General features: G+C 45.1%; 1 protein-coding gene across 5 annotated transcripts in view; it reads left to right on the top strand.

The window, feature by feature from the left end:
* Positions 1-17,219, top strand: part of AMPH (amphiphysin) — a 1,183,179-nt gene that overhangs the window by 261,427 nt on the left and 904,533 nt on the right. For all 5 annotated transcript variants that reach the window (XM_068236417.1, XM_068236420.1, XM_068236419.1 and 2 more), the window contains one exon: positions 10,952-11,059. In XM_068236417.1, the coding sequence (XP_068092518.1) occupies positions 10,952-11,059 (108 nt within the window). The remainder of the gene's footprint in view (positions 1-10,951; positions 11,060-17,219) is intronic.

Below are 17,219 nucleotides of genomic sequence, written 5' to 3'. Positions count from 1 at the left end.
TCATTCGTTCTGGCCCCCAACTCCCTAATCTCTTTGGATAGGCGGGAGGCTAACTTGCTGGAGGACTCTTCCAGCTCCTTCTGCAGGATGGCTTTAAATTTATCTAGTAAGTCTCGATCTCGAGTGTCTATATCACTGGACCCTTCTGCCGAGGTCCCCGACTTCTGTTTGCGAGCCTGAGCACCCCTCGTACCTGAGAAGCGGCTATCTCCATCGGACTCGTTCTCGCGGTCTGAGTCCTCCTGCTTGCTCGCACTAGGCGCCATTTTGGCCTTCGGGGTGCGTGCTGTAGAGGGTCTCTCGGCGCCGGAATCCTAGCCCTGTCGCTTTCCTTTGCCTCCCATCTAGGTGCTAGGGTGGTCCCGGAGAGAGGGGACACGTAGACTGTCCTCTATAACTACGGTCAGATGCCTGGATTAGCTCCGATGCAGCCGGGGAGAGCAGAGCTCACTCAGAACACGTCCAGCTTGAGCGGCTACAGGCCACGCCCCACTGTGAATGGGTTTTATCAAAGATACGGAGTGAACATTTTCTGTGCACCGAAAGAACTCACTCCTCTTGGCTATAAATGACTATAAAATAAGAAAAACAATTGTCAATAAATCAAATGTTCAGATATCTGCGCTGTGAATAAGCCATATAACTAAAATGGTCATTAATAGTTACCAAGATTAAGTCTAGGGCGTGTTCCTTTGGGCGTGATCATTCAGATGGTATGGATCCCTTATGATGACCTGTGATGCTCTGATCTGATGATCCCTATGAGCTGTCCCTTGCTGTCTATATACCCACCATTATCTATAATCCTGCCCTGAAGGATCAAATCTTCCAGCCTATTAGTGACTAGTGGGAGTTTTCTTGTAATTAATTTTTAATCCAAGTGCAATACTGGATTTCTTCCTCTAGAGGTGCTGTTGGCTAACTAATCGAATTCATTATTTTCATTATGGTAATATTTCTCTTTACCCTTCCTGTCGAGGTGCTGTTGTTCCACCTCTGAACTCTTTATCTATATATATAAAATCGTATGTATGTGTGTGTATGTATGTGTGTGTGTGTGTGTATGTATGTATGTGCCGCGATCACACGAAAACGCCTTGACTGATTTGAACGAAACTTGGTATATAGATCCCTTACTACCTGGGATGATATGTTCTGGGGGTCTCGTGTCCCCTCTGCTCACCTGGGCGGAGATACAAACAGCAAATCAGATTTCACCCATTCATGTCAATGGAAAAAATGTAGAAGGCTGCCATTCTCACAGTAATCAAGCCAGAGTCTCCACACTTGGCATAGTTGGTCACTTGGTGACTGAGGTTACAAATCCAGGAAAAGTGGGCGGAGCATAAAACAGCCAATCAAATTTCAGCCATTCATTTTAAACAGGAAAATGTAAACTTTAGCCATTCTTAGACTGTTAATCGCAGGGTTCTCAAACTTGCCACAGTTGATCACTGGGTGAATCCAATTAAGATCAGATTTCCTTGGTGAATATACTGCTGAGTGACTGTGTGTCTAGGTTACAGGTTACAAAAAGTGGGCGGAGCCAAAAACAAATTTGACTAGGAAAATATAAACTGTAGCCATTCTTACACCGTTAATGGCAGGGTTCTCAAACTTTGCACAGTTGGTCACTGGGTGAATGAGATTAAGAATTTGGAAGGTAGGTGGAGCCTACAACAGCCAATCAAAATTCACCTTTCGATTTTCAAAGGGAATATTTAAGCTGCTACCATTCCTATACTGTTAATAGCAGATGCCTCTAACCTGGTACAGTTGGTCACTGGGTGATTAGGGTTCAAAATCAGAAAGGCAGAGCCACAAACAGCCAATCAGATTTGTTTATTTTTCAATGGGAATATACAAAGTATTGATACCAAGGACCCCAAAGCTGATAAACTTGATAGAGTGACTGTATGTCAAGGTTAGAAAAAGTGTGCGGCGCCAACAACTTAATTTTTTACATGGCCGGGTTCCCAAATTTGACACAATTGGCCACTGGGTGACTGGGATTAATATTCAGAAATGTGGGTGGAGCCTAAAAACAGCCAATCAAAATTTACCTATTGATTTTCAAGGGGGAACATTTACATTGCTACCATTCTTACACTTAATGGCAGAGGTCTCAAACCTGATACAGTCAGTTATTGGGTGACTGGGCTCCAAATTCACTAAAGTGGGTGGAGCCACAAACAGCCAATCAGATTTTTTAGATTGATTTCAGCCATTTTCAGCCATTTTGTTATTGGCAGTGTTCTCAAACTTGACACAGTTGGCCACTGGGTGACTGGGACTATTATTCAGGAAATTGGGTGGAGCCTACAGCAGCCAATCAAAATTCACCTTTTGATTTTCAAGGGGAATATTTACATTGCTGCCATTCATACACTCTTAATGGCAAAGGCCTCAAATCTGGTACAGTCAGTCACTGGGAGACTGTGGTTTAAATTCTGAAAAGAGAGTGGGCCAAAAACAGCCAATCAGATTTGTTTAATTTCAATGGTAAAATGCAATTTATTGATGCCAAAGACCACAAAGCTCATAAACTTTGTCAGTGAGTGACTGTATGTCAAGGTTAAAAATAGTGGGCAGAGCCAAAAACAATGTAACGAAAAATCTGCAACGCCGGATGGATTGCGGAAAAATGGTCGCATCCAGTCCGGCAAGCGGACCTTCCAACACGGAATGCGGAAATGCGTCCACATCCGCTGCACAAACCCGTCCGAGCACTCTGCTTCAAACTCACCAGCATGCTGCTCACCAGGGCTCTGCCATCTTGCCTCTAGGGGGTGCGTGCGCGCGCGAGCCAGACACGCCTTTATACTCTTAGAAAGTGTGTCAGCTGACCTGGAGGTCAGCTGACATTTTAGCCTGCTCTGATTGGTTGCTGCCTGGGGTGGAGACTTCTCTCCCAGGCAGTATATAAGGAAGTACTTTTCAGTCACACTTCGTCTGTGTTTGCGATACCCTGTGTCAGCACTCAGACCTAGTCTGCCTTGTATTGAGATTGTGTTATATATTGGTTTATCGCCAATATATACACATATTATACTGTCTTGATTTATCGTGTATGATTCTGTGCCTGTCTTGACTACTCTTCTGCTTCCTGATTCTGTACTTTGCCAGCCCGTACCATTACCGACTATTGGCTTGGTTTCCGACTATTCTCTTGTCTCACGTTTCTGTACTGCTGCCACCTGATCTGTTTCCGAACCTCATTTTGTCTGACCTTTTTCCCTTCGGTGGAACGTCTCCCACTGTAGGGTTCTCTCAGAGGCTTGCCTCTTTGAGACGACCGCCGCTAGCAAACCCTTGCTGCTAGAGGCCGAGATATCCTCCACTCCGTCCTTTGGAGGATCTCACACACGGGGTTCCCATTCAGAGGTAACCACACCTCTGAGGAATTACTGTGTGGTGGATTTTTCCACAGACTTGTATTTACACTGTATATTATTGTTGTCTGCTGTTCCAGCTTGCCTGGAGGTGGTATCTCTGTGCCCTATAGAGATACTCGATTATACCAAACACCTTCTTGCTTACGATTGTGCTGTGTCGCGCTATACTTGCATTATTGGTGATTCTGCAGATCACCATATAATCAGTTATAGTATCTGCATTATTGGTGATACTGCAGATCACCAATAATCAGAATCTGTGTTTGTTGACACCAATCGTTACAAACAACTTTTTACATGGGAAAATATAAATTGCAGCTATTCTTACACTGTTAATGGCAGGGTTCTCAAACTTGACACAGTTGGTCACTGGGGGACTAGGATTAATATACGGAAAAGTAGGTGGAGCCTACAAGAGCCAATCAAAATGCACTTATTGATTTTCAAGGGGAATATTGAAACTGCTGTCATTCTTACACTGTTAATGGCAGACACCTCAAACCTGCTACAGTCGGTCATCAAGTGACTGTGGTTCAAATTCACTAAAGGGGTGGAGCCACAAACATCCAATCAGATTTGCTTTTTTTTTATAAACTGCTTCCATTCACACAATTTTGATGCCAGGAACCCAAAAGCTCACAAACTTGGTCATTGAGTAGTGACTATGTGTCAAGGTTACAAAAAGTGGGTGGAGTCAAAAACAGATTTTTCTGGGAAATTGTAAACTGCAGCCCTTCTTCACTGTTAATGGCAGGGTTCTCAAACTTTGCACAATTGGTTACTGGGTGACTGGGATTAATATCCATAAAAGTGGGTGGAGCCTAAAAAAGCCAATCAAAATCACCTGTTGTTCTTGCACTGTTAATGGCACAAGCCTCAAATCTGGTACAGTTAGTCATTGGGGTTCAAATTCAGAAAAGGGGACAGAGCCACAAACAGTTTCATTTCTTGGGAAAATACAAATTATTGATGCCAAGGACCCCAAAGCTCACAAACTTGGTCATTGAGTGACTGTATGTCCAGGTTACAAAAAGTAGGCGGAGTCAAAACCAAATTTCACTGGAAAAATGTAGACTGCAGGCCTTCGTACACTGTTAATGGCAGGGTTCCCAAACTTTGCCCAGATGGTCACTGGGTGACTGAGATTAATATTCACGGAAGTGGGTGGAGCCTGTAATAGCCAATCAAAATTCACCTGTTGATTTTCAAGGGGAATATTTAAATTGCTGCCATTTTTACACTGGTAATAGCAGATGCCTCAAACCTGCTACAGTTGGTCATTGGGTGACTGGGGTTCAAATGCTGGAGAAGGGCAGAGCCACAAACCTCCAATCTGATTTGTTTAATTTCTATGGGAATATACACATTATTGATGCTAAAGACCCCAAAGCTCACAAACTTGGTCATTGAGTGTTTGTGCATTAGGGTTAGAAGAAATGGGCGGAACCAACACCAGTCAAATACATACCCGGGCAATGCTGGGTCATCAGTGGGTGGAGACAAATACAAATTTCACTGGGAAAATGTAAACTGCAGCCATTCTTACACTGTTAATGGGAGGGTTCTTAAACTTTGCACAGTTGGTCACTCAGTGAATGGGATTAATATTCAGAAAAGTGGGTGGAGCCTACACAAGTGGATAAAGTTTCACCTATTGCTTTTCAATGAAATATTTAATTGCGACCATTCTTGCACTGTTAATGGCACAGGACTCAAACCTGGTACAGTTGGTCATTGGGTGACTGGGATTCAAATTCAGAAAAGGGGGTGGAGCCACAAACAACACATCAGATTTTTTCATTTCAATGCAAATTATTGATGCCGAAGACCACAAACTTGGTCATTGAGTAATTGTTAGGCTGCTTTCACATTGGGACGTTACAGGCGCACGTTAGACCAGTCTGTAACGCAGCCCACCGCACAGTAATAAAAAATCAATGGGCTGTTCACAGTGCCCGCGTTGCGTTACATTGTAACGCTGCACGTCAAGTGAAAGCACTGCATGCAGTACGTTATAGGCGGCTAAGCGTTAGACTGCTTGCACATGCTCAGTAATGTTGGGGGAGGAGGGGAGAGCAGCCAGGCACATGGCTAATTAATATTCACTGCACGGTATGACGTGCAGTGTTTACTTCCTGGAGCGGCCGCTTTGTGCTGCGATTGGCTGATGGGACCACGTGATGCCGGATGCGTCACATAGTACGCATCACGGCATCACGGATGCCAGAGTGACCTGCACAACGCGGCTCAGTCTGACGTCCACATCCAACACCACCAGGCGTTGCGTTAGGGGCACGCTATGCGACCATAATGTTCCCCAAAACGCATCGTCCTGGTGGGAAAGTAGCCTTAGGGTTAGAAAACCAGCCAAATACATTCCCGGGCAACGCCGGGCAATCAGCTAGTATATATATATATATATATATATATATATATATAGTGTAAGGAAACGCGGAAAATCAGCCGCCTCCACTCAGCGTGAGGCGGCTGTTTCCATGGAGAGCATGGCGGAACGCGGAAAAACCGCCACGTCTGACGCGGCGGTTAGCACGCATGACCTTGTTGCTGACACTTTGACCCAGCGCGGGGAGGCAGCCGCCGGTGCAGATAGCGGTGCGACCAACCCCGTGCATGGGTCAGCGGAGACATTGCTAAGCAGTACTGGTGTGGCTGGGACTGATATTCCACCCAGGTTCAGAATGACGCGCGTGCGCGCGGAGAGGCAGAACTTTTATGGCAGTCAGAGAAAGGTCAGCTGACCAGGCCGGTCAGCTGACGATTACAGCAACTCTCATTGGTCCAGCACTTAAGGGAGGTGCTGGAGAGCACAGGTGTATATATACTGGGTGCTGGTCATTCTCTGGTTGTCTGTCGTTGCGATCACAATGTGGTAGCACTCAGGCCTTGTCTGTATCTGCGTTCTAGCATAGTTTCCAAAGGTGTTGACGATCACGGACCTCACACCTTAGCGTTAGGAATATTTAACTGTATTATTTGTTATGACTTTCTGCCTGCCTGATTATCCTCCTGTACTCTGATTCTGTACCTTGCTATCTCTGATATCCTGTTGCCAAACTCTGCTCGATCCTGGACTCTGCATTTGCCTCCTGATTCTGTACCCCGCTATTTTGATACTCCGTTGCCAAACCCTGCCTGTCTATTGGATTCCGTATCTGTCTCCTGAATCTGTACCATATCTGTCTGTGTGTTAACCGACCTGGATTGCCCGACCTCGAGAACTGGCCTTACTGTTAGAGGCAGTTCCCAGATCTGTTAGTGACACCCCCTCACCCCCTCACTGGTGTCACTCACGTTCTGTCCTTCCTACCCTCAGCCTCGCTCCTCCCCCGGGAGAGTCTAGGCATACGGAAGGAACATACTTCTGTGCAGTACTCCTTACTGCTTTTGTACCTTCTCCTAAGGTGCAATACTCCAAGTATTACTGTTACACTAAAACACTCGAATCTCTTAGGTGTCCAGAGGTTAGAATATATATCTGATTATCGGTGATACTGCAGATCATCAATAATCGGGTATATTCTGCATTCTCGGTGATACTGCAGATCACCGGTAATCAGACCCTCTCTGTGTTACACCGATCGTTACAGAACGACAGACCAAAACAATATGGACGCACGCACTGACCGTCTGGGCGCACTTGCCACTTCGGTGGATAACATCAACCAAGTGCTGGGTAATCACAAAGCGTTAATTGATGCCCTGTCAGGGTCTGTACAAACCCTCCAGACGTCAGTGGACGAGGTGCGATCTCCTCCTAGCATTGACATACGTATGCCTGTACCCGAAAGATTTTCTGGCCACAGATCTGACTTTTGAAATTTTAGGAGTAGAGTGTTGTCTTATTTTGAGTTGAGACCCCGATCCTCGGGGACCGAAACCCAAAGGGTCACATTTATTAAAACCTTGTTATCTGGCGACTCTCAGACAAGGGCGTACAGTTTGCCCACTGGAGACCTAGCCCTTACTTCTGTGGAGGAATTTTGTAAAGCTATGGCGGTAATTTACGACGATCCGGACCTTGCCTCGACTTCTGAGCGGAAGCTCAAGCTTTTGCGTCAAGGCCAGGGTCCGGTCGAAGATTATGCAGCCGAATTTAGGAGGTGGGCAGTTACAGCCCAGTGGGACACTTATGCCCTGTTAGATTGTTTCTTGTCAGGACTCTCCGATGAGGTCTCTGATCTAATGCTAAGTCAGCCCGAGCCCAAAACAGTCGATGAGGCCATTTCAGCGGCCATTTGAATCGACCGCAGGCTGCGCTATCAAAGACAGACCAGGGGTAGTCACCGTGTCAGAGTAGTGTCTTACGCCACAACCCCAGTGACCCCACCTCCTTCTGCCTCACATCCTCCCGTCTCGCCTCCACCCGAGCCAATGCAGATTGGTCGGTCTAAGCTGTCCCAGGTGGAGCGAAGACGGAGGATGTCTGAACAGCTGTGTCTGTACTCTGCTGAAGGGGGACATAGAGTACGAAACTGTCCTAATAAGCCGGGAAACGCTACCACCTAGGAGTTGTAGGGGGTAACACCCTAGGCGCCCGACTCTTACCCCTAGAAGATAAACGGTTGCTTCTTCCTTGTACAGTTACATGGGAAGATAAAACCGAGGTCACTGAAGCCTTTGTTGATTCAGGCTCTGCAGCTAATTTTATGGATTTTGAGTTTGCTAAGAAATTGGGTATTTCACTCACCCCGGTAAAACCACCCATCCAAGTTACAGCTGTGGATGATTCCCCCCTGCAGAGGAATCATCCATTATCCCAGACACCAGAGGTGGGAGTCACTATAGGGGGGCTGCACAGAGAAAGATTGCAGTTCTTTGTGCTACACATGACAACCTCTACAGTTATCCTTGGCATGCCCTGGTTGCACCTCCACTCCCCACAGATCGATTGGGCCACCGGTCAGCTAACTAGCTGGTCAGATCATTGTGTTCAGCAGTGTTTAGGGAAGATGAAGTTAGGCCAAACCAGGGTTCATTTGGAGGGTGTACCCATGCAGTATTCTGAGTATTCAGATGTGTTCTGTCCCAAAGCTGCAGATAAGTTACCTCCCCATCACCCGTTCGATTGCCCCATCGATCTCCGATCTGGTTGTATGCCTCCCAGGGGTCATCTTTATAATTTGTCTGGGCCAGAGAAAGTGGCCATGCAGGAATACATCCGTGAAAACCTAGCCAAGGGGTTCATCCGCCCGTCCCGGTCGCCCGCTAGCGCAGGTTTCTTTTTTGTTAAGAAAAAAGATGGTGGCCTGCGTCCCTGCATTGATTACCGGGGTTTGAATAAAATCACAGTGAAGAATCGCTATCCTTTGCCCTTGATAGACGACTTATTCACGCAGATTACTGACGCTCAGATTTTTTCGAAGTTGGATTTGCGGGGTGCATACAACCTGGTGCGGATTAGAGAGGGCGATGAATGGAAGACAGCCTTTAACATGCTCGACGGGCATTACGAGTACTTAGTGATACCCTTCGGGCTGTGTAATTGCCCCGGCCGTCTTCCAAGAACTAATTAATGAGGTATTCAGAGAGGTGTTGGGCAAATTCGTCCTGGTTTACCTGGATGACATCCTTATTTTCTCCAACAACCTCTCCGAGCACAGATCCCATGTCAAGTTTGTGCTGAATAAATTAAGGCAAAACATGCTTTATGCGAAACTGGAGAAATGCACCTTTGAGGTCACATCTGTTGCCTTCCTGGGATATATAATTTCCACCTCGGGCCTGTCTATGGACCCTGCCAAAGTCTCCGCTGTTCTGGAATGGCCACAGCCAGTGGGGTTGAAGTCTTTGCAGCGTTTTTTAGGCTTTGCGAATTACTATAGAAGGTTCATAAATAAATATAAAAAAAAAAAACACAGGTCGGGCGATCAGACCCCACCAACAGCGAGCTCTGTTGGTGGGGGGAAAAGGGGGGGGGGGGATTACTTGTGTGCAGAGTTGTACGGCCCTGCAGCTTGGCCTTAACCCTCCTGGCGGTCTATTAGCGCGGAGCGGCGGCGATCGGAATGCACACGTAGCTAGCAAAGTGCTAGCTGCGTGTTGCAAAAAAAAAAGTGAGCAAATCGGCCCTGCAGGGCCTGAGAAATCCTCCTGCGCGGCATAGCCCGAGCTCAGGAAGGTTAAAGCTGCAGTGGCCAATTACGTAGAAAATAGCCTGGTCACTAGGGGAGTTTAACACCATGGTCCTCAAGAGGTTAAGAAGGAGGCAGCCCGGATTAAGAGATTGGGCACTTTGGGACAATGGGGTCTCATTGGGGAGTATGATCTCCATTTCTGCATCTATATTCTATTTGGGTGCTCTCCTTACTTTCCTGTGGTTGGAGTTGTTTTACATTGCTTGTTGTTTTATTTACATTTTTTGTTCTATCATTAGAATCCTTATTGTTTTATTTTGCGGTGACATGTGAGTGTTTGTGTACATACTTTTGCTCCTGCTTGCAATTCAAACACCCTGGGCATGTGTGCGATAGCTCCCCCAATGTTGGTGTGTGTTTCTTGATTGGCCGGACTTATATTGTGGCTGCATGACTCAGAGCAGGCTGATTGTCATGATGACGGTGGCCCCGCCTGCCTATTACACAGTTCCCTGCGTGACTGTGAGCGGGCTGGTTACCATGTTGACGGTGGCTCCGCCTGCCTGTAATACACTCTGTTCTGCGTTGTATGCTACTGAGTGTGTGTATGTTGCACATACGTTGCATACTGAGAGGATCTGTGTTGATGTTGCAGGTGAGATGGAAGCTGCATTTTTTTGGCACTTTTCCCATCGGGTCCGCCATTGGCCTCACCCAGATGAGTGGCCTTTGGTGATACATCCGGGGGTGGGTGTAGTTAAAGATGTATTTGTGTTCACTAATTGTGGTTTATGCAATTTAAAAAGGGCTTCATATCCCGAAACAGGTCTGTCATTGTTTCCTCCTTTTGATGGAATAAAAGAGATATAACTATACTCATTCGGTAGTGTCAACCCATTTGTGCTTTGGATGATGGAGACACTGAAGGTGCATACACACGTCTTATTTTTCCAAATGCCTGGTCGTTCAGACGTCAAATCGGGCGTGTGTACAAATGATCGTTCAGCTGATAAGACGCCAAGCGGATCCATCAAAACTAGCGTTATCTGCTGAATGACCATTTGTACACATGCCCAATTTGATGTCCAAACAACCAGTCCGAACGACCGGTCGTTTGGAAAAATCAGACGTGTGTACGCACCTTGACAGAAATAAAAGTTTAACAGATGTTCTAATCCTACTTCGTGCTATGAAAAAGAAAACAATAGATTGGAGCTCTGGTTCAGTGCCTGAAATGAATGTTCTCATCAGTACGTTTGGGCAATGAATTTTTTTTCCCCAAAAATGCAAACTGAGGCAATTATTTAAGTCCACAAGATTGGAACTGAACATAATCAGTTTTAATAAATTTTCAAATAGAAAAATAAAATAAAGGAACTGTATGTTTGTTTTAGCATTCGTGGATGTTGAACAAATTTTTTTTTTTCAAAGAGTTAATAAAATTGTATTTGTCAATTACAGAATCGAATTTCCAAAAGGAGCAGAAAGTTGGTTGATTATGATAGTGCAAGACATCACTTGGAAGCACTACAGAATGCCAAGAGAAGAGATGAAGGGAGAATAACTAAGGTATCAAGCCAAGACTATGTCAGTCTTTTGATTTGCTTTCGGGGCTCTTTCACATCTGCGCAGATTTTCTGCGTTTTAACCCAACGGCTAACGTTTGCGTTAACAAGGTAAAATTAAAGTCCATAGACTTTTATTTTACCTTTCACACCCGACGCTGTGTTTTTGTGCGGTGCGGTACGACGCACACGGGAGCTTTTTTTCGTCCGACGCATCCGGGAACCAGCGATTTCCGTTGGGTTCAATGAATAGCTACCGCCGCCGATTGCGTCGCACCGCAGATACCTGACGACACGCCGCAGGCTATCAACGCATGCAGGAGAACGGCTCCTGCACGCGTTGTCTGATGTGAAAGAGTCCTGAGTAATCTCAAGCAAGTTTCTTTCTCAAGATTGTATGTCTGAGCTGTGTAAAATGAGTGTGATATTAAAGAGAACCCGAGGTGTGTTTAAAGAATGTTATCTGCATACAGAGGCTGGATCTGCCTATACAGCCCAGCCTCTGTTGCTATCCCAAACCCCACTAAGGTCCCCCTGCACTCTGCAATCCCTCATAAATCTCAGCCGTGCTGTGAGGCTGTGTTTACATCTGTAGTGTCAGTCTCGGCTGCTCCCCCGCCTCCTGCATAGCTCCGGTCCCTGCCCCCGTCCCTTCCCTCCAATCAGCAGGGAGGGAAGGGATGCAGGCGGGGACTGGAGTTCTGCAGGAGGCGGGGAGAGCAGCAGACTGACACTATAGAGATAAACACAGCCAGCTCTGACAAGCTGTTTGTCAGCAGCGTGGCTGTGATTTATGAGGGATTGCAGAGTGCAGGGGGACCTTAGGGGGGTTTGGGATAGCAACAGAGGCTGGGCTGTATAGGCAGATCCAGCCTCTGTATGCAGATAATATTCTTCAAACCCACCTCGGGTTCTCTTTAAGTACAGAAACATTGTGAACGGGTGTTGCATATCTATTAACTGTAATCCACTTTGATGTCACTTTTAAAGCATCTGTGAAACAATACCTGAATTTGACCTGGTGTGATGGAGGAAAGGCTGTCCCAATGATCATTGCAGTTGATCTTCCATTTATGGAAGCACAACCACAAGAGGACATGACAGGACTTTCTACATCTTGTGCCTTACCATTTGACTTCTCATTACTGACAACTGTGAGCACTGCTGTGTTACCATTTTTATTATATTCAAAGAAAGAGACATTACATTAAAGAAAGTCATAATTTTGAGACATGCATGTTGCAATATGCAGTTGTATAACACTCGAGTATAAACCAGGGGTGCCCATTAAGTAGATCGCGATCTACCTGTAGATCGCAAAGGCCTTCATGGTAGATTCCGACCCCGCTACATTTTCCATTCTGTATATACAAGTGTGCTCCTAAAATTGTACATAGGTAGATCATTTTGACTTGCTAATTTTTGTAAGTAGCTCAAAAGGCAAAAAAGTGTGGGCACCTCTGTTATAAACTTAAGCATGAATACTTGCCTCAATACTTGCCAGTAGTCCCAGGAAGAAACAATAGAAATATATATATTTTTTTCATCAACCAAAAGTTGATTGACTATCAAAACAGTACAAACAAAATAAACATACTGTTAAAATACAATTACACATGCCACAGATACAGCGTCAGTAAGTAGTAAGGAAAAAAAATCATAAACAATACAGGTAGTATGACAGGTTACATTTATAATTTGGAAGTCCAGTATACAGTAAATGTAACCTGTCATACAGGTAGTATGACAGGTTACATTTATAATTTGGAAGTCCAGTGTTCCCAAACTTTAAGGTATTTTCCAGGGTATCTCCTAAGTTGGTAAATCAATTTCTTGTAAAGCAAGGAATGGTTAACCTTAGCTTTCCAGTCGTCAAGTGTGGGACAGTCTGCTGTTTGCAGCATTGTTTAGCTGCAAACAAAGTTTCTATAAGTGGCACTTTATCAAACGTAGAAATGTCTTCATCAAAGACATTCAGAATACTGGTTTTTATATCAAGAGGGACAGGGGAACCCATTAGAGATGGCCGGAACCTCAGATTTTAGGTGACGAACCACGAACGCGAACTTCCGCACTCAGCGAACTGCAATAGACTTCAATGGGCAGCGGAACTTGAAAAAACTAAAAACACGGTTTCTGGCCACAAAAGTGATGGAAAAGATGTTGTTTCAAGGGGTCTAACACCTGGAGGGGGGCATGGCGTGGTGGGATACACGCCAAAAGTCCTTGGGAAAATTACAGATTTGAGGCACAGCAGGGTTATAATCCCTAAAGGGCAGAAATCACATTGCATTCCTAAATTGGAGGCATAAAGTGCTTTAAAACATCTTGCGTGTGTATACATGGATCAGGTAGTGTAATTAGTGCACTGCTTCACACTGACAGACCAAACTCACCAACAGTGCATGTTTTGCAGAAAACCACAAACATGCACAGGTGGGGTAATTAGTGTCTTGGTGGTACTTGAGGACAGGGTTGTAAAGCCCTGGTTTAATGCACTGCCGCAAACAGCCGCAAAAGGTTGTCAGTTGACACTCCCAGCCCAGGACATAAACTGTCAGTCCTCTCGATGGCAATGTTTGTGTAGTGATGGCCGTGCTCGTGCGCACGTTGGCAAGAGTGCAGGCCATGATGATGAAAATGGAAAAATACGTTTGTTTGTTTGTTTTTGTGAATAATTGAAAATTGAAGTTACTTATAAAATTCTACAATCTGTTTTTTACTAATATATGTTACTTTTATAACTGTGGTAATTCCAGAGCTAATACCTGCCAACGAGAGCTGACTAGATAACCTTGGGCCGATCGCACGTGCCCGTGACGGCGACTAGGCATTCGAATGTCTGATTGCCTTATCAACTTTTGATGGTTCTTTTTCTATCATTGTTAAAGCTTACATCTATTTTTATAAATTACTTTTTCTGCTGCCTGGGCAGTTCTTTCAACAATCAGGGAATCGGGGTTCGATTCTGGTCCGGAGAGGGAGCCACAGATGCAGTGAAAGGTATGCACTGACTGGTTTAATACACTGTTCAGTCACACAGATGCCGTGAAAGGTATACAGTGACTGGTATAATACAGCGTGCAGTCACACAGATGCAGTGAAAGACATGCAGTGACTGGTATAATACAGTGTGCAGTCACACAGATGCTGTGAAAGGTATGCAGTGACTGGTATAATACAGTGTGCTGGGCCTGGCACAGTACAGCAAGGGCCAGCTGTGACAGACAGGGCTGTACATATAAAGTGTCAGTCACTGTGGCACACACACACAAAAAAACACATCAGAAGAACATTAGCTCTCAAAAGAACTGTTTTGGGGTGCTTTCAGCAACAAATATCAGCAAGGAGCAAGCTAACAGCCTAACTAACACTTTCCCTATCTCCAGCAAGCTCTGTCCCTTCCTCTCACTATAGCAAGATCAGTAGAGTGAGAACATGGCCGACGCTGCAGCATTTTTATAGGGGGGCGGGGGTCCAGGAGGGAGTGCAGCCTGATTGGCTGCCATGTGTCTGCTGACTGTGATGTAGAGGGTCAACATTTAGCCCAATGATGTGGTATAGGGGGCGGGTTGAACTTGCTATGAACGAAAGCAAACCGCTCGGATTTGTGCGAACAAGTTCGCCAGCGAACCGTACGGGGCCATCTCTGAAACCCATAACATCATGCAGGAAAGCTATAACTTGTTTCCAGAAATCCTCTAGAGGGGGGCATTGCCATAATAAATGGAGAAAGGCAGGGTTCACAGCTTTATATTTAGAACAGATATTCGGAGTTGAGGTGGAATATTTCGTTATTCGAGTGGGAGTAAAATAAGATTGATGGATGATAAACAATTGTGTCAAGCGCTCCCTGATGTAAGGAGACACCTGACATGTTGATTACAGGCAGTCCTCCCAATCGTAATCATCAATAGGAACATTGAGTGATGTCCACCAGGGGTGCTTATCACTGAATAATCACGAGTAACCATGGTGGTTACTCATGATTCAAATTAGCTTTAATTGCCCCAGCTGAGCGGGTAAATGCGGCAGGCTTAATTACCCGTAATGCTGCTCTCTGCCCAGCATTTCAATGAGCTTACAAGCGTCTATTGGACACATTGCAAGCCTCGCTATGGAGCACTTCCTCCTTCAAGCCGGAAGGAGGAAGTGCTCCATAGCGAGTCTTGCAGTGTGTCCAATAGACGCTTGCAAGCTCATTGAAATGCTGGACGGAGAGCGGCATTATGGTTAATTAACCCCACCACATCTGCCCGCTCAGCTGGGGCAATTAAAGCCAATTTGAATCATGAGTAACCACCATGGTTACTCGTGATTATTCCGTGATGAGCATCAATAGTGTCCACTTAGGGCAGCAGTACCAAACGATTCACTAAATATGTTTGATGAATAAGAAGTATATGATGCTTTATTTGGCCATCCTTTAGGAGCTCAAAAACCGGGGACATACCTGTATAAAGGAGGCCTTGCGGAATTTGAGCCCGTAAAGCATGTGATATTTGTAGATACAAATAAAAGTGTGCGTCAGGAATAGAGAACTAAGTTTGAAGGGTGGCGAAGGGAACCATCCGAGTATTATTGAGAATCTGACCCAGATACTGTATAGAATACCTTTATTCACCCTTAATGAGATATTTTCAAGTTTGCCTATTTCATGCAATAATGAGTTCTGCCACAAGGGTATAAAATATTCCTATGAGGAAAGGGGCAAAACCTTTTTGCTAACTGCCAGATTTTCTTAGCTTGGAGTAGAATTAGAGGTGCACAATTGAGTGAGGGAGTCTTTGAGGAGGGCAAAAGGAAGGTTCAGGGATTTGTCTGTAGAGGAGTAATCTAGAAGTTCGGGGCAAATAATGTATTTGTAACAAACCAATGTAAGAGCTGCTCTAATTGTGTTGCACGGTAATATACCTGAAAGGCGGGTAGTGCTGCACCACCTAAATCAGTCAGACAGTGCAAAATTTGATATCTTAGTTTGGCTCTGGATTTATGCCATACAATAGATAAAACGACAGATCTTAGTTTCTTAAACACAGGTATACATGTAGGGGAAATATGCATCATATACAAAATTTAAGGCAACAGAATCATTTTGATCAGGCTTATACGTCCCATCACTGATAAAGGTAATTTAGTCCCAAGTAACCAGTTTAGTCTGGGCAAGATTCACAAGAGGAGTGATATTATTTTGGAGGAATTGATCAGGGAAGGCACTTAAGATTACACCTAATTATTTAAACAAGGTCACTATGTCACTATTTACAAACGCATGGCAAAGGAGAGGCAGAGACATTAGGATCATCCAGACCCATAATAACAGACCTACCCCAGTTTATGGAGAGACCTGAGTATTCACCCATTACAGTAATAAGGTCGTAGGCTGTAGCAAGGGATGTATGTGGTTCAGCAAGATATAAAATGGAGTCATCTGCATACGGATTTTCTCTTCAAGTCCTTTAAAGTGTACCAGAGGCGAGGATAAGAAAAAGTTTTATACATACCTTCGGCTTCCTCCAGCCCCATGCACATGGATCGCTCCCGCGGCGCCGTCCTCCACTGCCTGCAGTTCCGTTACGGGTCACGTAACTTCTTCCAGTCGCGGCTAGTCTGCGCAAGAGAAGTGCGTCCTCTACGGAGTGATACATAGAGAGTGTACTTCCTAAGTACTTAATTTCCTCTATTTAAAGGCCATGACTAAATTGGTGAGCTCTGATTTGACCAGCTAACGGCTCAGCAGACAAGGCATTAAGTAAAGGGGATAAAGGACAGCCTTGACGAGTACCACGAAAGATTAGGAAAGGTGGAGAGATAATAGAATTGGTACATATTTGAGCAGAGGGGTTAGAGGAGTGTGACCCATCAGATAAAATTATCACCAAATCCAAATCTTGACAAGACTGCTAGCATAACGGGCCATTCTACCGCGTCGAAAGCTTTAGCAGTGTCCAATGAAACTATAACTTGACTGCCCGAGTCGGCGGATTTTCAAGGAGGTTTTTTCTCAAGCATAAAACCTGTATGGCAGTGGCTTAGCAATATGGGGTGTAGAGGTAGTGACTTTATCGGGGCCCTTGGGCTAGAGGGCCCCTGAAGGTTCCACCCTCTAACACAGTATTAGCTATCTATTGGTCCTGTGCTGGTAATAATCACTTCTATAGATG

The sequence above is a fragment of the Hyperolius riggenbachi genome, chromosome 5, assembly GCF_040937935.1.
Source record: "Hyperolius riggenbachi isolate aHypRig1 chromosome 5, aHypRig1.pri, whole genome shotgun sequence".
Classification (NCBI taxonomy): Eukaryota; Metazoa; Chordata; class Amphibia; order Anura; family Hyperoliidae; genus Hyperolius; species Hyperolius riggenbachi.
This window is presented reverse-complemented; position numbering and strand designations above follow the sequence as displayed.